The 21975-nt window shown below is 48.2% G+C and overlaps 1 protein-coding gene across 2 annotated transcripts; it reads right to left on the bottom strand.

Annotated features, from left to right (window-relative positions):
- Positions 1–2579: 2579 nt before the first annotated feature.
- Itga10 (integrin subunit alpha 10) lies at positions 2580–21881 on the bottom strand. 2 transcript variants are annotated; one of them, NM_001107699.2, is made up of 30 exons: positions 21781–21881; positions 20290–20401; positions 20018–20127; positions 19710–19801; positions 19222–19336; positions 18194–18321; positions 17579–17727; positions 16675–16825; positions 15880–16045; positions 15700–15773; positions 15334–15478; positions 14984–15132; positions 14649–14792; positions 14305–14508; positions 13788–13918; positions 12817–12983; positions 12578–12720; positions 12093–12206; positions 11729–11814; positions 11323–11464; positions 11071–11163; positions 10839–10915; positions 10596–10685; positions 10126–10210; positions 9880–9993; positions 9624–9704; positions 9377–9490; positions 5329–5424; positions 4401–4514; positions 2580–4130 (listed from the first exon to the last, which is right to left on the bottom strand). In NM_001107699.2, the coding sequence occupies exons 1-30, from the start codon at positions 21830–21832 to the stop codon at positions 4065–4067; spliced, it is 3504 nt and encodes a 1167-aa protein (NP_001101169.2). In that variant the 5' UTR covers positions 21833–21881; the 3' UTR covers positions 2580–4064. The 2 variants fall into 2 exon arrangements, with proteins under 2 accessions (NP_001101169.2, XP_038958307.1); XM_039102379.1 differs by lacking the exons at positions 19222–19336; positions 19710–19801; positions 20018–20127; positions 21781–21881 and having other exon boundaries at positions 20290–20377.
- Positions 21882–21975: the final 94 nt, after the last annotated feature.

Genomic DNA, 21975 nt, shown 5'->3' with positions numbered 1-21975 from the left:
GTTTTTTAAGGTTTTTAAAAAAGAGTTATTCGCTTTATGAGTATGAGTGTTTTGTCTGCATACATGTATGTATGTGTACCATGTGCATGCCTGGTGCCTGCAAAAGACAGAAGAAAGTTTGGGTTCCCCTGGAATTGGAGTTCAGATGATGTTAAGCCACCACATGGGTACTAAGAAACAAAGCCAGGTCCTCTGCAAGAGCAGCAAGTGCTCTTAATCACTGGGCAATCTCTCCATCCCTGAGGGACGTTTTCAATTATAAGTATGGCCTCCGTTCAAGCCCCAGATGTAACATCTTCACAAAGGCTGGTTAAGTTATAGCTTAAATGAAGTACAGAGAGGGGTCGCTGTGGGATCTTTTCTATAACTAAACGGCTGACCACCTTGAAGCGGAGGGAGGTCATTATGTAACAGGTTCCCATTCTCAGGGTTAAGGAACAGAGGCAAACTTATGACCTCTAGAAGATAATAGATTGCTATCTGCCAGCCCCAGTGTGTGTGTGTGTGTGTGTGTGTGTGTGTGTGTGTGTGTGTGTGTGTGTGTGTGTGTGTGTGTTAATCATATGGGTAAAGAAGAAGGGGCAGAGAGCCGCTTCCTGCTCTCAGAGAATCCAAATCTGTTTCCCAGCACCTACTGGGTTGCTTACATCCACCTGTAATCCAGCTCTCTATCGCCCTCTTCTGGCCTTTGAAGGTACAGATACATATGAGCCATACATCTTCTTAGTATGTTTACTGGCGATATAAGAACCCCGGTTGTCCATGAATTGCCTAGAAAAAGCCAGGTGTGGTGGCACACACCTGTAATCCCAGCGTTTTGGAAGGTGCAGGCAGAAGGATCAGGATTTTAAGGCTAGCCTTGACTATACGACAAATTCAGGCCAACCTGGGCTACAGAAGATCGTATCCGAAAACTACCACCAAGGCAACAGACAAATACACGAGAACCAGAAAATACGCAGATATTTAAATAAATCAAGTAGATTTGACTTTTACCTTCAGTTAATCATCACCACAGAAGCTCAAGGAGTCTGCTTCACAGGACATGAAGCACACGGTAAAGAGTTCGTAGGAGGATCAAGTAGCTTAAAGGTAACAAATCAGAGTTGGGAACCACCTTATATGTCAGTAGATCTTCTACCCCTCCTCATAACACATGGAGTAATAGATTATTCTAACAACAAAATATTTCATAATTATGGTCACTATTAAGCATGGTCCCTTTATCTGGATGGTCTCAGTTCTCAGAACCTCTAGTTTAAACACAAGAAGGCTGGCACAGTTGTTAAATCTGTCTCAGGTTACATACATTTGAAACTGCATGGATTATATACCCAAATTCTTTATTCCCAATCCTGTACTATAACTCTCTCTCTCTCTCTCTCTCTCTCTCTCTCTCTCTCTCTCTCTCTCTCTCTCTCTCCTCACCTATTTCTTACCTATTTCTTATCTTTGTTGTTTCTTTTTTTTTTCCCGGAGCTGGGGACCGAACCCAGGGCCTTGCGCTTGCTAGGCAAGCGCTCTACCGCTGAGCTAAATCCCCAACCCCTCTAGTGCTTTCTGAACTCTGACTGGCTGGTTCAACTCAGCTGTTATCTTAGTCAGGGTTTCTATTCCTGCACAAACAGTGTGACCAAGAAGCAAGTTGAGGAGGAAAGGGTTTATTCAGCTTACACTTCCACATTGCTGTTCATCACCAAAGGCAGTCAGGACTGGAACTCAAGCAGGTCAGGAAGCAGGAGCTGATGCAGAGGCCATGGAGGGATGTTACTTACTGGCTTGCTTCCCCTGGCTTGCTCAGCTTGCTCTCTTATAGAACCCAAGACCACCAGCCCAGGGACAGTACCACCCACAACGGTCTGGGTCCTCACCCCTTGATCACTAATTGAGAAAATGCCTTACAGCTGGGTCTCATGGAGGCATTTCCTCAACCGAGGCTCCTTTCACTGTGGTAACTCCAGCTTGTGTCAAGGAGACACACAGAACCAGCCAGTATAGCTGTTCCGGCTCAAACTCCTCTCCAAACTGACTGAGTCAATCTAACTTCTCAATGAATTTCTCTGCTTGGTCTCAAACTAACTCTAGAAATCTGTTTTAATCTCCTGGCTCCTTCTCATCCTTTGGCCTGTTCTGTCTTCACCTGTGTCTAGTGTGCTCCCTCTGCAACCCGTCTTTGTAAAACTGTTCCTTAAAAAACCACCTCTGAACTCCACAAACTGAGCTACGCTCAACTCACTGGACTCCCAGCTCAATGAACTGCACTCACTGAACTGACTGAACAGAACTCAGAGATCTACATCCTCTGTCTCCCAAGTGTTGGGATTAAAGGTGTGTACCACCATGCCTGGACCTGAACTTTTTGGGACTTACTCTGTACCAGGCTGGCCTTGAACTCAGAGATCTGCTTGCCTGTGTCTCCTGGGAGTAAAGGCATGTCAATATTACAGCCAGATCACTCGGACCTAGAAGGTCTTTGGATGTGATCCCTTGCCAGCGTAGCCGTGTTGCTGCATTAAAACTCCTCTACACATCCTATTCACGAGCACTCTGCATCCTAGGAAAGTCAAACAGAGGCAGAAGCCATTTGATAACTGGATTTTATTTGTTCTGATCATCTGCTCACCGTGACAACCCCCAGGAGGGAGCCTCTGCCGAAGACCAGAGACACCAAAATAAACACTGCAAGCAGACTCAGAGAACAGCCTGGGAAGACCGGTTCTCTGGCAACTGGTCAACTGTCCAATCAGATTTCCTCTCTTCGCAGTCTGAGAGGGCATCTGTCAGAGCTGAACTATGGAGACCAGTAACTGTCTCTGCTCTTCAAAGTCTTAATTACAATAAAAATACAAGTTCCCCCATTACTATGAGAATTTCAATTGCCCATGAACCAAAACATAGGACAAAAGGGAGAGAGTTTAGAGTTAACATGCGATTTCCAACATGGAAATCAAGCAAGGGCTGAAAAACTCACTCCAGCAGAGAAACCTATGCATACAACAGGAGTATCAGGGATTTTCCCAGGATATCCCCATTATAGAATCAATGCTGGGCAAGTAAGGGCTTACTCTCCAGAGACCTGATGCCAACCACGTAGGCTTCCAGATGCAGATTCCTCTTTGTTTGGATCTCTTGGGACTGTTGTTATCCAAACCTGGTGGGATGAAAGGGCTTCCCAACCACTGAGAAGCTTTCTGTTAAGAAAGCCCCAAAGAGTAAATGGATAAAACTGCCAATGGGTTTCCCTGCTATTCCAGCTTGAACCACCTGGGGGCCCCTGGCTCCGGAAAATTCAGCATCAAGTCCTGGCTTTGCTCCCAGAGAAGGCTGAGGGTTGGAACGCCCGAGCCCAGAGCCCGAGGCGGGGCGGGGGGTGGGGGGTGGGGCAGCTGGGTTTCCCCAGCACCTGAGGGCGGGAGTACTGTGAAGTCTCAAGTTTCAGCTGGCTGGCAGTTGCCTGTCTGAAGGCTTCTCTGTGCCTTGGAATTGTACAGAGTGTCTCTTGTGGCTTTTTCTCCTCCCTCCTTTTTTCCTGTTGACTCTCCCCATTCGACTCCATGAATCACAGGACTCCACGGGAAAGTAGCAGATGTTGACTTTTACTTCTTTTAAGCCAACGTCAGCCCTCTCCTGTGGAGCGGGGAGCAGGCAGGAAGGTGAGAGAGTGTGTGTGGGCAGCGGTAGAGGGTACATTTTTTCACCACCACCCCCAATCCTCCGGGGAACTATGAGGGAGGACAAAGGGAATCTGAAAGGGGTCGGGAACAAAATCTTTTGACTCCTGGTAACGGGGAAGATAGAGCCCAAAACAAAGACCCAATGCTGGCTGTGGAACCGGTCAGGAGGAGGGACGCATAGGGTGGGGATGCTAGTGTTTTGGTGCCAGCCCTTCTCTAAGGCAAAGCTTCATCTCTTGCCAGAAGCATCCCCATGGCTCAAAAGTCAAGTGAGGCTGCAGGTCAGGAGACACTCTCCAGCAGCATCTTTTCCCCTTTGAGCCTCCAAGCATCATTTGGATACAAGTCTCTTGAAAAGGCTGCCAAAGTGGGCTTCTGAGCCTTCCGCAGTCACTGCTCCAACTTCCCTTCACTTTGTTCTTCTTTGGGGATTTTCTTGCGGGTAAAGAAGCCAAGCTATAGAGGAAAAGATACCAGTCATTGCCAGATGCCCTCCAACTTATCGGAGGGCTTCACTTTTGTTCTGTTTCCAAAAATGAGACTCAAATTTATTTTATTTGGCTTGGGTTAATTCAACCATCATTGTAGAATAGAGTCAAGGAGAGTGGACCATGGCAACCCTCCCCCCCACCCCCGTCCCCACCTCATTCTATCTAACCGACTAGCACATAGCCTGTCCTTCCTGACAGAATAAGATGTTCTTCCACCCACAAAAGCTGGCCTTACCTTCCACAGGCAGAAGACAAGGAGAGCAAGCAGGAGCAGCCCTCCCAGGACGCTGCCAACCAGGATCCACAGGGAGATGAGGGTAGGGAGGGTCTGAATCACCTCCAAGTGGCTCTGTGTATCAAGAAGAGTTTGTTTTGTCCTGTCTTGCTTTGCTTTGCTATTCCACGCTTTGCTTTTGAGGTGGCTTTTTGTGGGTTGGTTGGTGGGCTGGTTTGGTTTTGAGGCAAAGTTTCATTTCATGTCCCAGGCTGGCCTTCAACTCATGGCAAGCTTCCCCTCTCAGGCACCCCAGTATGAGAATTACAGGCGTGCATCACCATGCCTGACTTGTGTTTTACATGCACCCTTTAATTCAGATAGCCTCACTCAAAGTCATCACAAAGCCAGCCCCTAAATAGAGTTAAAAACAAAAACAAAAACAACCCAAAACCTCTTTCTACTTAAAAACCTTGAAGCAAGAAGCAAACCCCAGGGAGCCACCCCTTCTGCCTGGTGAACTGCAGCCCCACGGAGATAGTTTTACTCTGAAAAATCCCATTGTGGGGCAGGAGAGATGGGACCACGGTTAAAAGCACTTGCTGCTCTTGCAGAAATGTTCTGGGTTTGGTTCCGGCACCCACATGGTGACACAAACGCATCTCAGTTCTGGGGGATACAGAACTAAGAGGTTCTGACCCCTACTCACTTGGTACACTTGCCTGCAGGCAATGCACTGATACACATAAGGGTTTTTTTTAGTTTTTTTTCGGAGCTGAGGACCGAACCCAGGACCTTGCTAGGCAAGCGCTCTACCACTGAGCTAAATCCCCAACCTCCACATAGATTTAAAAAAAAAAAAAAAAAAAAAAAACTAACTTGAGGAAAAAGAGGGGGAGAAAGGTCCTTTACCCAACCCATTGCCACTCTTCCCACAGCTCCAGCCTACCTCACGCCACTGGGAGGCTTCGTTCAGTAGGAGGACACTGCCCTTCTCAGTTCCTAACTTGAAGGTGCTGACCACTGTCACAGACTTAAACTTGGCCTGTGGAACAAGCAGTCAGGAAAACATTTTAACTGAGCCATCATCTGGTAGTGTGGAACCCTAAGAACAAGGCTGAAGCTCCATGGACACAGTTACCAGGGCCCTGAAGACCAGAAGATGTTGTTGGAAATAAGTGGGGGGAAAGAGGAAGGGAAACTGTCAGCGAATGGTTCTGTGCACTGTGTATTCAGAAACTGAGCACTGTGCCCAGAGATCTGGTTGCAGTTGGGATGTTGGCTTTGTCTAATACCTCCTGTCTCGATGTTGTGTAAAAATTGTTTTCTATCACCTGATTGGTTAATAAAGGGCTGATCAGCCACCAGCTGGGCAGGAGAGGAGGAGGCAGGACCTCTGATCCCAGTGGGAGTCTCTGCTGGAGACCAGAGAGAGGATTTCCCTGCCCCAGGAGATGAGAGAAGGAAGGGAGAAAGGAGGGAGAGAGAGGAATCGAGAGATTGATTCACTGTCAGGACTCAGAGATAACCAGCCACATGCAGGCATAGAATAGCATTACAGGTTAATATAAGTTAGGATATAAGTTATGAGCTAGTTAGGGAGCAAACCTCGCTTAAGGCCTAGGCATAAATAAGTCTCCAGGTCATTCATTATTCAAGAGCTGAGGCAGGCTTAGAAAAGTCCGGGAAACAGCTAGAAAGCCTGTTCTGCAAATACACAGTTTAAAGGAAGTTGAAAAAATTTCCCTTTCTGGGGTTGGGGATTTGGCTCAGTGGTAGAGCGCTTACCTAGGAAGCGCAAGGTCCTGGGTTCGGTCCCCAGCCCCGGGGGAAAAAAAAAAAAAAAAGAAGAAAAAAAAATTTCCTTTCTGTTCAGGAACCTCCATGGGGCTGAACCTTTCTATTCTGAGATCAGAGACATGTTTCCTACCAACTCCCACTGATACTAGGATCTGAGTAGGTCGAGCGTTCTTCAGCCTTCATGTTGAATCTTGGTGTCTGCTGCAAGATATTAAGAGATATAAACTTGGGGTTGGGGATTTAGCTCAGTGGTAGAGCGCTTGCCTAGCAAGCACAAGGCCCTGGGTTCGGTCCCCAGCTCCAAAAAAAAAAAAAAAAAAAAAAAAAGAGAGAGAGAGAGAGAGAGAGAGAGATAAACTTTATCAACTGTTGTGTTTAGCGGTGGGGCCTTTGAGAAGTGCTTGCGATGAAAGTGGAGTCTTGAGAATGAATCCTGGTGGCTTTGAAAGAAGAGCAAGTAAGAATGGACGCACATAAGCCCAGGCGCCTACCTTATGACTCAACGGTGACCCCACAAAAGCTGAGCTTAGGAGAACATGATCTTGAACCTAGTATACCTTGTGTGTACAACTTTGTCTTTCTCCACTGGCCTGTAAGATCCTGGAAGTTAAGGACTGTGTTTGATCAGCCTTTGTGCTGCCAGTGTCTATGACAATTGTGTAGTGTGTGTGTGTGTGTGTGTAAATCAAGACAACAATCTTGGGTATTATTCTTCAGGTACCTACTTTTGTCCTTTTGTTTAAAACGGGGTCTGCCTTTTTTTTTTTTTTTTTTTTTTTTGACAGTTCTCATTGGCTAGCTGGCCTTTAACTCATTATGAAGATCAGACTGGCCTTGAACTCAAGGAGATCAACTTGTCTCTGCCTTTAAGTGCTAGGGTTAAAAAGCGTTTGTTTTTATTTTTTTATTTTTTATTTTTTTCGGAACTGGGGACCGAACCCAGGGCCTTGCGCTTGCTAGGCAAGCACTCCACCACTGAGCTAAATCCCCAACCCCTTGTTTTTATTTTTTTAACCTTGTCATAAGGTGAGACTAGGGGGCAAGTAAACTTCTAGGGATGCACCTGAATTGTTCTCCTACTTCACACTGGAATTCCAAATACATGTCACTTCATCCAGCTTTCCATGTGGGTCCTGGGGTCATGCCCTCTAGTGGCTTCTTCTTCTTCTTCTTCTTCTTCTTCTTCTTCTTCTTCTTCTTCTTCTTCTTCTTCTTCTTCTTCTTCTTCTTCTTCTTCTTCTTCTTCTTCTTCTCCTTCTACTACTACTACTACTACTACTGCTGCTGCTGCTGCTGCTGCTGCTGCTGCTGCTAATCATGGTGGTACACATCTCTAATCCCAGCACTCAGGAAACGGAATCAGTTCAAGGCTAACTAGAACAATTCACTGAAGTCCTGGGGATTGGGTGGAGTGGAGAAAAGGTTCAGCCAGAAAGAATTTGCTGCTCTCAAAGAGGACCAGCGTTCACTTCCCAGCACCCAGGTTAACTGCTTGCAAGTTTAGCTCTGGGGCACCCAATGCCTTCTTCTGTTCCCTGGCAGCACCCACACACATGCACACACATGCATCTAGACACACACATATGCACAAATAAAAATAAATCTTGAAAAATAAAAATAAAAATAATAAAATGTCTGGGGGTGATCAGAAGTAGAATGCTTGCCTCGTGTCCCAGAGGCCACTGAGACAATCCTGTCACACACAACTGAACCAAACAGAAGAATCTGCCAGACTTTACTCACCTAAGACTGATAGCCCAGAGGTCTTGCAGTACTGAAGGTGGCTGCTACATGTAAATGCGCAATATAACCTCCCAGTGCTAAATAGACATTTACAACTCAGTGCTATTTCCCTGCTCACACTGACTTCTGAGTGCCTATCATATAGTGACTTCAATTTGGAGACCCTCATAGACCCCTCTCTCAACTATGCAATCTTATCCCATAAAAATCCTATAAGTAATAGCAACTATTGTATCCATTTGTTTGACAAGAAAAGTATTAAATACCTGCAAAGAGTTAGACATGATACATCTTAGGACTAGTCTTTTTGGTGTTGACTTAACAAAGTCATTCCTATAACAGGTACTTGAAGTGTGTGTGTGTGTGTGTGTGTGTGTGGTGTGTGTGTGTGTGTGTGTGTGTGTGTGTGTGTGTGTGTGTGTGTGTCTGGCTGGTGTAGGACCTGTTATGTAGACCAGGCTAGCCAGGAACTTTGGTTCTTTTTTTTTTTTTTTTTTTTTTCGGAGCTGGGGACCGAACCCAGGGCCTTGCGCTTCCTAGGTAAGCGCTCTACCACTGAGCTAAAAGGAACTTTGAACTCACAGAGATCCACCTGCCTCTTGAGTGCTGGGATTAAGAAAGTTCACCACCACATCTGACTAGGTGAGTAATTATATGTGGGCATTCTATCAGTTGATCTCCATGATGGCGATAAGGGATACTCTAATGGTTTGTATACGCCCCACCCAGGGAGTGGCATGATTAGAAGGTGTAGCCCTGTTGGAGTAGGCGTGTCACTGTGGGCATGGGCTATAAGACCTTCATCCTAACTGCCTGGAAGCCAATCTTCTCCTAGCAGCCTTCAGATAAAGATATAGAAGTCTCAGCTCCTCCTGCACCATGCCTGCCTGGATGCTGCCATGTTTTTGCCTTGATGATAATACACTGAACCTCAGAACCTGTAAGACAGGCCCAAGTAAATGTTGTCCTTGTAAGACTTGCCTTGGTCATGGTGTCTGTTCACAGCAGTAAAACCCTAACTAAGACAGACACTAAATAGAGGAAAACACAAGGGTGGTTGCTATGTTCCAGTGAGGCCTTTCCTTATGTCCATCTCATTACCTCCTTAGAACTATTCCACAAGCTGGGTACCATTGTTCTCATTTTAAAGATCAGGAAAAGATCAGGCATGGTGGTTCATGCCTTTAATTTCAGCACTTGGGAAACAGAAGCAGATGAAGCTCTGTAGGTTCAAGACCAGCCTGGTCTACATAGTGAGCTCCAGGACAGCCAAAGCTATATAAAGAGACCCTGTCTCCAGAACAAAACAAAACAAACAAATCAGGAAAAAAGATTAGGGAGATAAAACTACTTGCTTATGGCAAACAGAGGGAGGCTGAACTTAAACATGAGTCTATGTGCCTCCCAATCTGTGTTAATGTTTCAGATAGAAGCAGAACGGAAGACCAGTTTACCCTCCGGAAGAATTCATTGTGAACCAGCCTCAGCAGTCCAACAGAGATCTCAGTCCCCTTAGGCAGCAGTCCAAGATGGCACCTCACCGCCTGACACCGAGTGTTACTGCCATTCTATCAGAGCAGAGACAAATCAGGACTCTGCAATGGGATGACCCCACCTCCCACTGCCACGTCCCACCCACCTGTCACCAAACAGCAACCTCTATTTGCATTCCTGTCCCAGACACCTTTCTGTGACTCCTACCAGTCTGCTTGTGTGCTGAAGCTCCTCTGGATGCACAGGGAATCCTGGGGGATCAGTCAGGTTCTGCACTGTGCAGCTTGCCTAGAGAAAGATCCAACCTGAAAGATCCCCCTGGACAGGCCACTCCTATAACCCTTCTAATGTAGAAACCCTTTCCTTCCTCCCAAGCCACAAGTAAGAGTGGTTCCAAGAAGAGGAGCCCGGAGAGCAGTGAGTCAGCAGATGGAGGGTTCCACACACTCTGGCCCAGACTCACATTGCCAGAGATGACTTGAGATAGTGACAGGAAGTAGTTACCCCCATGGGCTACAGCTGGAAGGAGGGCTGAGACAACGAGACCACTGACCACATGGCAACCAAGGTTCTGAACCTGGGAGAAGAATGAGAGACAGGACCTGCTTCATTCATTTGCTCTTTCAGCCACTCAATGCCACGAGAGACTCTTCTCAGTCTTTTTCCACACACCCACTCCTAGGATGCCAAGTCCCCTCCAGCTTCTCACCCTAAGAGTGGTTTTGAATTCAGGGCCGGGGCCCACTGGGAGAGCCCTGTAAGGATGAACCTCATACCGATGCAGAGTGGACTCACTGTGCAGACACCAAGCCAGGAGGCATAAGGTCACAGCCATGACACAGACACAGGACACATGATCGGCATACAAACATGGATTCAGGGAAGGTAGGGTCAGCACGTGGATAATGAGATAGGAGAGGATAAGAAGGAAATTAAATATAACACAGGTTTGATTTAAAAACAAAAGTGTTTAGCCATAACCCCATATTTGTTTATCCCAGTTGGAATGCTCAGAACCTTAAGAGGAAAGGTTGACTATGAATGGGAGTGAGGACCAAAAGACCCAAGGATTGCATTGCAGGGAATGCTAAAGCACAAGTTAGGACAGCAAGAAAACACAACAGATGTCAATGTGTCTATCGGGGTCAGAATGGGCCCCAGCCAGGCACCCAGCCATACCTAGAGAACATGAGGTGAGGTTCGTATCGGATGTAGGCAGAGGTCTGAGCTGTATTATCTTGAAGGGTCTCGTTCCTCTCCAGGCTACTGCTGCAGAGCCAGGGAGAAAGTTTCACATCTCAGTCCCCGCTCAGGGGCCCGCTCTGCTACTAGAGGAATCAGAATTGTTTCTTCCAGTCACCCACTTCTCTGACTTTCTGAAAGGGGTGGGTAAGGGCTTGGGGGAAGCTCCTTTGGTCTCACCTACTGGCAGTCAGCCTCACAGAGACCTGGCTCAGGAGGAAGGTGCAGCTAAATTCAAACTCTAACAAGAAGGACACCTGAGGACAAATGACATGGGTGGGATAATAATGAACCTTCTTCTGGAAAGCCCATGGAGGAAGAAGAGCCCATGCCTCTCCCAGAACTTCCGTGCCCCATGGATCCCAGGCCTAGGTTTCTTAGCACCTTGTCCTCATCCTGAACCCATATTTACCTTGGCCCCAGCCTGGAAGACCGGATGCCCCACGATGCAGAGCCGGGCGTGGGGGGAAGGGACTGCACACTCCACCTTCACTGATTTGGCCCTCTGAAGGCAGAGTGATGAAGGTGGAAGTTAGAGTTGTGGCTGGAGCCACACTTCCGCCCACACTCTCTACACGCAGCCCTTCTCCATAGCACCCCATAGCTGATGTCCTGGTCTCCCTCCTCCTTTCTTCCTTCGCCTCAGTCCCTTCTTCCAAGGTACCTGAGGAGTAAGACTGGCCAGGTGGAGGTTTCTAGAAAAACTGAGACTCAGACTAGTGTTGTAGGCATTCTCCTTCTTGTTCTCCAGGGTCACCGACACCAGCACTTTCTGTCGGCCACCTTGAACCACAAATGGGGACTTCCTAAGAGTAGGAGGCAAAGCAAAGACTAAGAGGCAAAAGAGAATCAAAAGTCTCATTTCCAACATGGTTTTTAATGCCTGCACTTGGGAGGCAGAAGTAGGCGAACCTTTGTGAGACTTAGACCAGTCTGGGCTAAGAGCAAGCTCCACACCAGCTGGGGCTACCTAGGGAGAACCTCCCCACTACAGCAAAACAAAACAAACAAATAACCCTGCTCTGGTTCCCTGAGTTCCTCCTGATTTGCCTAGCGCATCTCCATCTAACCTGGAGCCTCTGATGTCCATGTCAGCTTGAAGCACCAGGTCTGTGATACACTCATTGTCAGGGCCACAGTCCTTTGAGAAGGGGATCTAGAAGAGAGTTAAGGGTCCGAGAGGAAGGAAAGGAGGAAGGACTGGGATGTTTTGATCATCAGAGCCTGAATCAGATTTCACCATTCGCATGTGACCTCCCCTTGCTCTTTTTTTTTTTTTTTTTTTCTTTTTTTTCCGGAGCTGGGGACCGAACCCAGGGCCTTGCGTTTGCTAGGCAACCGCTCTACCGCTGAGCTAAATCCCCAACCCCCCCTCCCCTTGCTCTTAAATTCACTAGGAGGGCAACACTGAGACCCCGATGGAGCACTGCTAACCAGCTTCCGTATAGACGTAGAGGATCCCTCAGCCAGCACAGGCCCTGGCTTCGTGGTGTTGTCCAAAGCAAAAGTCACAGTCAAGGCCACTGGCCGGAGGTAATCCGATGTATCCTGAGGGAAACAAGAGTGAAGGGCAGGTCGTGGGGAAACGGGATTGGAGGAGAAGCCAGACCTCTGCAGAATAGGTTAAGTGTGATCACCTATGCCCTGGGCACTGTCCCAAGGTTTTCATGGTACGATGGAATATAATTCAGATACAACTCCCATGAAATAGTTATCAATATATATCATCCCTTTTTAGCAAGGACCCTGAGATGTGGTGGCTAAGTGACTTGGCAGAGTCCATGGTGACAAGTTAATAGAGCTAGGATTCCAATCCATACCATCCTGACCCCCAAATCAGAACGGTCTCAACATCTCTGTTTCCAATGCATTGCTGTTCTGGTTGGAACAACACAAAGCAGTTCCTACCCCATCCTCACCAGTGCATGGAAGTGCAGCTGTTCACAAGTGACATTCCCAACACTGAGCCGGAGCTGCCCTGGGGACAGCCGCTGGCCAGAGCCATCGAATGCTGCACGTGCCCCAGCTGTCCACTCATCCAGTGATGCTGAGAACCGTATGTCTGAATGGGAGAGGCAAGTATGAAGGTGGAGGCAGAAGCAGACACCAGGAAGGGCCAAGACTTGAGGGTTGTCCTAGATACATTGTAACCACTTACGGAATCTGCGATCCCAACGCCCAGGAGTTTGAGACTTTACTTGGAAGCAAAGGGATGCCGTCAAACAGGCTGCTTCCTGGCCTCGTCGCTTACAGTCCTTCTGAACCACGCTGATATGCGGAGGCATCACATCCAGGGTTGGAATCAGGTGGATGATAGGCTGGGAGCTGGGAACAGGGTGGAAAAGAAGTTCTAAAAAGGAGCAGTACAAGCCGGAAGTACACGGAGCTCAGTGTTAGAGCTCCGGAAATTTCAGAGGAAATGGCAAAGATAAGGGTTGCGACCTTGGTACTTGCCTCCCTGTGATGAAGCAAATAAATAAATAAGGTCTGAATGTGTGACTTTTCACAGAAGCCTATGACAGGAATCACATAACAATACATTCATTACAATAAGCACTTGTGCCAGACTAGAGAGATGATGACTCAGCAGTTAAGACCATAGGCTGCTCTTCCCCAGGTTTGAGTCCCAGCACCCACATGTAAACTCAAGCTGTAAAACTTCAGTTCTGGGGGATTCTTCTGATCTCTCCAGGCACTGCACACATACACAGTACATAGATAAATATATACAGGCAAAACATACACATATAATAAAAATAAAGTTCTGTCAAAAACTTTTTTTAAAGGTTTATTATAAGTACACTGTTGCTGTCTTCAGACACACCAGAAGAGGGCATCGGATCTCACTACAGATGGTTGTGGGCCACCGTGTGGTTGCTAGGAATTGAACTCAGGACCTTTGGAAGAGCAGTCAGTGTCTTAACCGCTGAGCCATCTCTCCACCCACACTGTCAGAAACTGTATGTGGACTCTCTTCTTCGGTACTTACAATCAGCCAGTGAGGCAGTAGTGATTCCTTTCACTCCATCAACTAGGGGTTTAGGCATCAGATTAGCTGACCGGGAAACCCGAATGTGTGACCTCTGTTCTTACAAGTTGTCCCACTGCTACCTAAGCGTGACTCCTCACCTGAAAAGAATGGCTGCCCCATGGGCACCCACAGCAACATCCACAAGATCATCTCCATCCAGATCTAGGCGGCCATCCACACTTCGGCCAAAATATCGGAGGGCCTGTGGCATGGAGCCAGCAGCAATCCTCTGAGGAGAAGAGAAAGGAGACTGAGGAGAGACTCACACCACTTTCCTCTCCTCCTGCCAGGTTCGTTCTAACATTCCTATCCATCAATAAATAAAAAAGCCTTGCCTAGCTCAGGAATCCCTCTACCACCACCTCAGTTTGGTGTGACTCTTAAGCCCATTGGATGATAAACAGGCCAAGGACAAAATGACCCTCCCCCTACCACAGTGTCCCATTTTCAGTTGTTCCTTTTTATGTTGCTTTTAAGACAGCATCTCACCGAGCAGTCCTGGCCAGCCTGGAACTCACTATGTAGACCAGGTTGGCCTGGAACTCACAGAGATTCACCTTCTGGGATGAAAGGCCTGTGCCACAGCACACTACTTCTTCTCCCAGGACTGCTGACCTGGGTAGGATGTGGCCTGATTCCAGTTTGGGTTCCGTGATACAGGTACAGTGCTCCCTGGTGGCCATCCTCCAGAGGTGCCCCCACTGCTACATCACTGAAACCGTCGTGGTTCAGATCAGGAAGAGCAGCCATAGCAAAGCCAAACCGAGAATCCTGGGAGCGGTCTGGCTGAAGGGTTCCCTGGAGCATCAGCAAATTTTGCTTGTAATGGAGAAGGGATAAAAGGCATTGCTTATCTGGTGACCTTTACCCCTCAGCGAGCTCTCAAATATGTGTGTCTCCCTCTTCTGACCCTTCCACCATCACCCACTTACATCTTATGGAGTCTCGCTGATTCTTACCTGGCCCACCACGTACACATAAATGCGTCCAGTCTCCTTGTTCTGGGGACCCAGGAACATGGGAGCCGCCACAAGTAAGATATTAGTTATTCCGTCCATATCTGTGTCCAACGGGCAGAGCTCACTGCCAAAGTATGAGCCGATCTGGAAATGATGGACGGTGATGACCCAAGAGAGCAGGGAAGGTGTCTGTGAACTACTGGACTCAGCAGGAAGCCTGCCAAGCTGGTCCTCACATATCTGACAGACTGCCTGCCTTTGCAGCCTTGCCCTTTCCCTTCTCGTCTCTGGGGGTGGGGGTCTAAGGATCCCACCCTCCCTTGATGATGGCATACCTGATCCCCCTGGAGGCTCTGGGTGACCTTCACAACCCCATCTTTCTTTAGCTGGAAGGCGATAACTTTTCCTCGATGTCTAAACCTCGGTGCCCCTGAGAGAAAGAGCCGGCGTCCTCCCGGCAGAAGCATGGAAGAAACAGAGTAACCTAAAGCCAGGAGGTGGTGATGTAAAAAGGAAACAAGATGAGGTCAGAGAGCAGGGTTTGCTGAAGGAATGAGAGGTCTAAAGAGATTTAAGGAGCTGAGGGACAAACTGCCTGAGTTAACAGGGAGTGCCTCATACGGCCCATCCCCCACCCCCAGGTCTCCTGGTCTCTCCCAGTTCCCCACAACTCTCTGTGACTCACCCAGGTAGGCTGCGTGGTTCTGCAATGCAGGGGGAAACTCATCTTCCAGGGCAGTTCGTGGCGGGAAAAGGCGGCGACCTTCTTCAAGCCATAGCACGGAGCCCCCCCAGTCATAAGCCCCCACCATCCCAAAGAGAATCCCATCCTGAAGGGCAGAACCAAATGTGCACACTGAGAAGACAGCAGGGAATTGGAAGAAAAAGAACTTTCCAGTGGTGAGATGCTCACTTTCGGGTGCACTGTGGTCAGAAAGGCATGCTGTGGGCTAGTTAAAGGAGACATGGAGTTATCTGAGTTAGGAGTCGTAGAGGATGATGTAGAGATGGAGGGCTAGGGGACCTTGCAGAGGGTCAGGGTCTGTCCAACCTGTAGCCGGTGGATGGAGAAGCCAATCTCGGACATTTCTAGCCCAAAGGAGCTTTCATTTTCTCCACGGGATCCTTGGGCATGAGAAAATTGCAAGGTTCTATCAGGGGAGCTTGCTCTATTGAACCCACTTTAAAAGGCTCCCAACCCAGCCTTCCGTTTCACCAGGATACTCATTACCTTCAAGGCCAAAAATCCGGTCTCCCAGCGCATCCACGATGTCCGTCAGCGCGGCCTCATCCGTGACATTGAAGAAGAATCGCTCATCTGGATCACTAGCAATGGCTCTGATTTCCCGAAGAAAAGAGCTGGGGTCTCTCTGTCGCCGGAGATAGTGACCAAGGACCTGAGATCAAGATGGGGTCCATTAGTTGTGAGAAGTAAGGTGTGAGAGCTGATATAGAACAGAGTCAACTAAACAAAGCCAAGGGAGGGAGAGAACAACTGAAGTCCAGGCAGCGGGTAATCCTATTGCCTCTCCTTTTACATCCTGAAAGTCTTTCTTCCTCAGTCTTTCTAGATCCACAGTCAGTTCGTGGTGGGGAGATGACTCAGTGGATAAAGTGCTTGCTACGAAAACCTGACAACCTGAGTGTAGATCCCCAGACCCACACAAAATTCTGGATGCAGCAGCACAAGCTTATCTGTAATTTCAGCATGTCCCAGACCAAGAGACAGGAAGCTGAGACAGAAGACCTGCCCAAGACTTGTGGGTCAGCTAGTCTTGTCATGGTGCAGTGAGCGAGGTGTCCACTGCATGGTGCAGTGAACGAGGTGTCCAGTCTCGGACAAGATGGAAGGTGAGGACTGATATCTGAGGTTGTTCTCTGACCTACATATATACACCATGGTATGTATATGCATAGATGCACTCGAATACACACACACGCACACACACGCACGCACGCACGCGCACACACGCACACACACACACTACAACACAAAACAAAACGACCAGACTCCATCAAGTCTCACCGCAATCCCGTAACGTGTTACTCTTCCAGCCTCACAGGCCTTTAGCGCTGCTGGAAGCTCCTCTCCGTCGTGAGACTCCCCATCAGTGACAACTACCAGCAGCCTAGCGGCCTCTGGTCTGCCGCCCCGGGACTCACTGAACCCTTCTGTGCTAAGAAGAGAGAGAGAAAAAGAATGAGATACGGTCATGTGTGTGTACGTGCACAAGAGCACGTGCATACACACAGGCATGCATGCACGTACACATGCATGTACAGTGTATTTAACACTGTCAGCAGTTCACTGAGGTCAGGTGCCTTTTACACCATCCCCCAACAGTGTCTAGCATGCAAACTGTCTGGATGGCACAGAACATATAGAATAATCTGTCGTCAGTGTAAATATATGTACAAGCTTCATCCATTCATAGATTCATTCAGCCAACATTGCACTTGGGTTCGCAAGATCAAGGAAATGGAGAATAGAGACTGGCCAGGTCAGGTAGCCTCCCCAGAGGTTTAGGGTCATGTATGAAAAGAAGGCCCGGTGTAAGTGATTAAGAAGCTAAGAATCAGGGGCTGGGGATTTAGCTCAGTGGTAGAGCGCTTACCTAGGAAGCGCAAGGCCCAGGGTTCGATCCCCAGCTCCGAAAAAAAAGAACCAAAAAAAAAAAAAAAAAAAAAGAAGCTAAGAATCAGACCCAGGAGTAGAAGAGATGGAGTTCTGTATGTGGAAACAAAACAAACAGGGAGAGACACAGCCACAGACACTGTAAAATGCAAATACAGTGACAGCAACCTCCGTGAACTTCTGGCACGAAGATAAGCCCCCAGCGTGTCTTGTGATGTGCTTACTACTCCAGTCCCTCTCCATCGCCCTGCTAATCCTTCATCTTCCCACACACGAGCCCTTCACCATGCCTCACCATGCCACCATTATTGCTTGGGCCGTTCTCGTTTCTCGCCCCTCCCTCCGACTGAGGTTCCTCGCTGCTCTCACAACTTCTTCCTTTGTCCGGAAATCTCCCAGGGACCACTCGTGCACAGGGTTCTCCCCGTACTGTACCAGTCCTACCTGAGAATAACAGACCATGTACACACATGGGACGTATGTAGAGGGTGAAAATGGAGGATAAAGGCTGAAGGGAAAGTGAACGCCTAACAGGTGTGTCCAACATGCAGCCTGCGGGCCCCAGGCAACTACATGCATCAAAGGGAAGCTATCAGCATGGCCCCCATACGATCATAAACTTGCTTCAAACATTATGAAATCTTTGTTACTTTTTGGTAACTTAATGGCACAGTTCTTGAGCACGAGCTCTGTAGAAGACAATGTCCTGGGGTGATGTTAAGAGGTTGGACATGGGGTTGGGGATTTAGTTCAGTGGTAGAGCAAGCACAAGGCCCTGGGTTCAGTCCCCAGCTCAAAAAAAAAAAAAAAAAAAGAGGTTGAGGTTGGACATGCCACTATGCCACTTACACTGAAAGGACCGTGAATGTTTGTCTCTATTCCTCCAATCCCATCCATATCTCTCTCTCACCTGTATCTGCTCTGGATCGATAAACAGTCTTCCTACCAGCCTCCGAAGGAAAGTCTGAACTTCTGACCAGGGATAGATACTATTGGAGCCATCCAAAACAATGACGACATCCATGTATGTAGGACAACCTAGAAGCGGGGATATAGTAATGGGATACAAAGACAGGGAAGGATCGGCGTAGAGGCAACAAGGAAAAATATCCAAGGAGATCACTGCAATGAAAGCATTTACTGGGGACTGCTCTCTCACTTACAAGGAAAGCACTGTGCTAGGTCCTCAGTGTAGAAATGAATGAAGAAGAGACGGGCAAACATAAAGAATAAAACATGCTCTAGTGAGAAACCTACCGCTACTCTGGGCTACAGAAGACTGAGAGAGCCTCGCTTTCCTTTGTGTTTGTGTGGGGAGGGGCAGTATTCGAACCAAGGCTTCTCCTCATGCCCTTCTAATGTGCCAGGGAGGGGAATGTCCAGCAAAGGCCATACGTGCCTATTATCCCACTTGAGAAGCTGAGGCAAGCAAATTCCAAGTTCAAGGCAGCTTGGACTGCATAAGAATATCTCCCCAAAGGCAGCAGATAACAAAGTATATGAAAGGAATGAGGGAAGAACCTAATAACTGAGAGCTCACTTGGTATCCATAAGACCCACAAAAATAAGATATTGAAGATTCTGAGAAAATGCACTCAGGTAGAGGACATTGTAAACAAAAGAATCGAGGTCCAAAATTAAACAGCATGGAACGACAATAATGCAAAGGTGATAGATGAGGGGCAGGCTGTGTGCAGGATATGTTGTTTTTTGTTTTTTGTTTTTTTTTTTTAAGTTGGTAAAACCAGATCCTGGTGTCTTGAGGCTCTCCTAAGGAGTCTGAATTCTAATCTGTTAGTGAACAGGAGCCTTTTCTTCAAGCACTCTTGGGAATGATGAGGATAGCTGTGTAGACCCTCCACCAAGTCTTTTGGTTTGTTTTTCCCACCCAGGATCCCCATCTGGAAACTGAGCTCTTGGGCCCTCCCAGTGGCTCACGTTGGGCGGTCGGTGCCAGGCTCCCCTGAAGTCGGAATGAAGCATCCACATGGGCACATATTCCAGAACTGAAGACAGAGCTGCCGCAGGCACGAGACCAGAGAGGGGCACAGGCCTGGCAGATAGGGGACATAGATATTCCCAGGCTTGAGAGGGGCCTCTCAGAACATACACCTAGTTAAAAAAGAGATGGAGACCACTCCATGGGGCACCCTATCTTGCTCTCTAGGATTTTGAATTCCTTGTCTCTTCTATACAGACTAATTTCCCTTACCATAATGCTCTTTCTGTTGTTGTTTGGTTAGTTTTGGTTTTGGGTTTTTCAAAACAGGATTTCGCTGCATAGCATTGACTGTCCTGGAAATTACTCTGTAGGTCAGGCCTGCATCTGCCTCTAGAACGCTGGGATCAAAGGCATATGCCAGCACTGCCCAGATACCATAATTCTTCCCTGCTCTGAGCCTTCTGAGGCCCGTCTTTTAGCTCACCATGAATCCCCCATCAGCATCTGTCTCCAGGAGAGACATCCCGAGGTGCATATTCACAGCAGGCTGAGAGGAATTTCCCAGTTGATAGTCACCTGGTTGGAGTGGGGAGAAGGGGTAGAAAGAATGAAGTCATGGCGTCATAGTTTCTGGTGCTTTCGTTCAGAGTCTTAGGGAAGAAAACGAAAAAGAATCCATTGACGACAAGGTCTGTCTAAGTCATGGGGGCAAAGAGGCCGATGTCCAAGGAGTCAGAGTTACTAGATGTCAAAACCAGGGGTTAGTAGGGGAGAAGTCAGGCTTCTTCTTACCCAGGTGGCCTTTGGTACATGGAGCACTGTGGAATCCCCCTATAGAGCAACGATAAACATCCCCCTTTCGGTCACCTGAAGGCCCATCCCAGGGGGCGCCCACCAGCATCCTGGAAGGAGAATATGGCTATAAAGATTCAGTGAGCAAAGGGAGAGCATGAGATGGCATGAAGCCCTAGGCACTTTCAACAGCCAGCTGGGACCTGTCTACCCCGCCTCCCTTTATCGGTGCAATCAGAGTCCTAACCCCATGCTCCCGTTTTCCCTCTCACCATCGCTGTCCACCCCCAACATGCTGTAAGACACTGTATCCAAATTCAGCCTCTGGTGGCCCTGTGAATAGGCGTGGGTGATGCTCATCCAAATTAAAGGGGGAGCAGAGACCTGAGGGGTGAGGAGCATAATTAGCATCAACCAATCAGGTCATGAAGGACCGGAGAGGCATAGCCGGAGACAAGCCGGGAGGAGTGTTTCCACCTCGGTGTTCCTGTCTGGTTACTTAGAAGCTCATCTGGTATGTGTCAGTGTCTCAGAGTCCCAGGTGGGATGACTGGATGACTCTCTTCCTGCAGAGAGAGGGGGTGAGGGGCAGGGGCAGGGGTCCTAAGGCCCTGTGCCATGCTGAAGCACAGCTGCATTTTTATTCTCATTCCTGAAATCTCATTCACAGACACATCTGGAAAGGATGGGTTACTCTTGACACATCATTCCTCCCACACGGTCTCCTCTCTAAGCTGTGAGAGTCAAAAGAGAAAGAGGGCTTTTCTGAAGATGCAGAATCACCACCCTTTCCAAATTCTTCCCAAACCCAGGGCCATGGGGAGAAGAGGAGGAGGGCAAGGAGCTCCCTGCCTGGGCGTCTCCTCTTTCCATTTCTTTTTGACATTGTCACACTTGCACTCTTTCTCCAAGGTCTAGGGCGCTGGCTCCTTCTAGCCCTGCCAACCTCAGTACTAATTATGTGGGTGGAACCACCAGCCTACCCACACTCAGTTTGCCATCTACCCCCCAAGATTCCACCCATCAATCTGCTCCTTGTCTCATCCACCCTACAAAAACCCTTTGCCTACTCCCATAGTTCCTCAAACTTGGGGGCTCACTCTAGGGGTCCCCAACTGTGTCCTACTGACTCCTTTCTTCTGACCCCAATGCCCTTAAAATCAGAGCTGTTATTTTAGGAAACAAAGATTATAGGGCACTAGCAGGGAGAAATTCCAAGCCTCTTGTCCCTCCCATGATTCTCTTCCCCACTGTCTTGCTCTTTGCATCCTAGCAACCCTCCATCCCCCAATATCTAACTCCAATTTGCACGGCGCTCACTTTCAGAAAGGTATTTTATATGTGAGGCTTTTCGCCTCCAGGAAATTGGCAGGGCTATGAGACCAGAACTGTAGCTCCGTCGTTAGGCGAACCCAGAGTTCTGACCACATAGTAAGGCATTTATGCCTCAGGCACCAAGGAGCACCAATGGCAGGGAGAAGCAGGAATCGGACCCGCCGATGAGAGACGTTTCTTTTCTGTATCCTCATGTCTATGGAGTTTAGGACAAAGGTTTTAGAGGATTAGGTACAAACCTTACTCAAGCCAGAGGAAGTTTTAGCCCCTGCCATTTGGGAGTCTAAGAATATGAGTGCACACATGAAATATAGTATCAGTATTAACCTCTGACCCGAGCTCCCAAAGACCTTTAACCATAATGGTCCCAATTCTAACCAATCCATGCATCTTCCACTCCCACCAGAAACCAAGTTCACTTCCCTCACCTGTCAGCAACGCAAGGGGCAAGAACAGGTGAGGGATGGAGGGAAGCTCCATGGCTGCTTGTCGGGTCCTGTCCGGAAAGCTGAGTCGCTCTGTCTCTCTCCTTCACTGTTTTCGTTATTTTCCCTCCCATCCTGCCCCCTCCCACTGGCAGCTAAAAATAAAGTTGGACGGAATGGGAGTGGTAGTGGAAGGGA

Source organism: Rattus norvegicus, chromosome 2 (genome assembly GCF_036323735.1).
Source record: "Rattus norvegicus strain BN/NHsdMcwi chromosome 2, GRCr8, whole genome shotgun sequence".
Lineage (NCBI taxonomy): Eukaryota > Metazoa > Chordata > Mammalia > Rodentia > Muridae > Rattus > Rattus norvegicus.
Note: the sequence above shows the minus strand (reverse complement) of the source record. Positions and strands in the feature narration are given on the sequence as shown.

Bases quoted from the DNA above. Each gene is read 5' to 3' on its own strand.
- Itga10 (NM_001107699.2), bottom strand. From the start codon at position 21,832: ATGGAGCTTCCCTCCATCCCTCACCTGTTCTTGCCCCTTGCGTTGCTG. The intron at 15,133-15,333 runs GTGAGTCACAGA...TCCTGGCTTTAG, and splicing joins GAACCACGCAGCCTACCTGG to GTTACTCTGTTTCTTCCATG. The intron at 11,164-11,322 runs GTACCTTGGAAG...CTCTGCCTTCAG, and splicing joins TGGCCAGTCTTACTCCTCAG to AGGGCCAAATCAGTGAAGGT.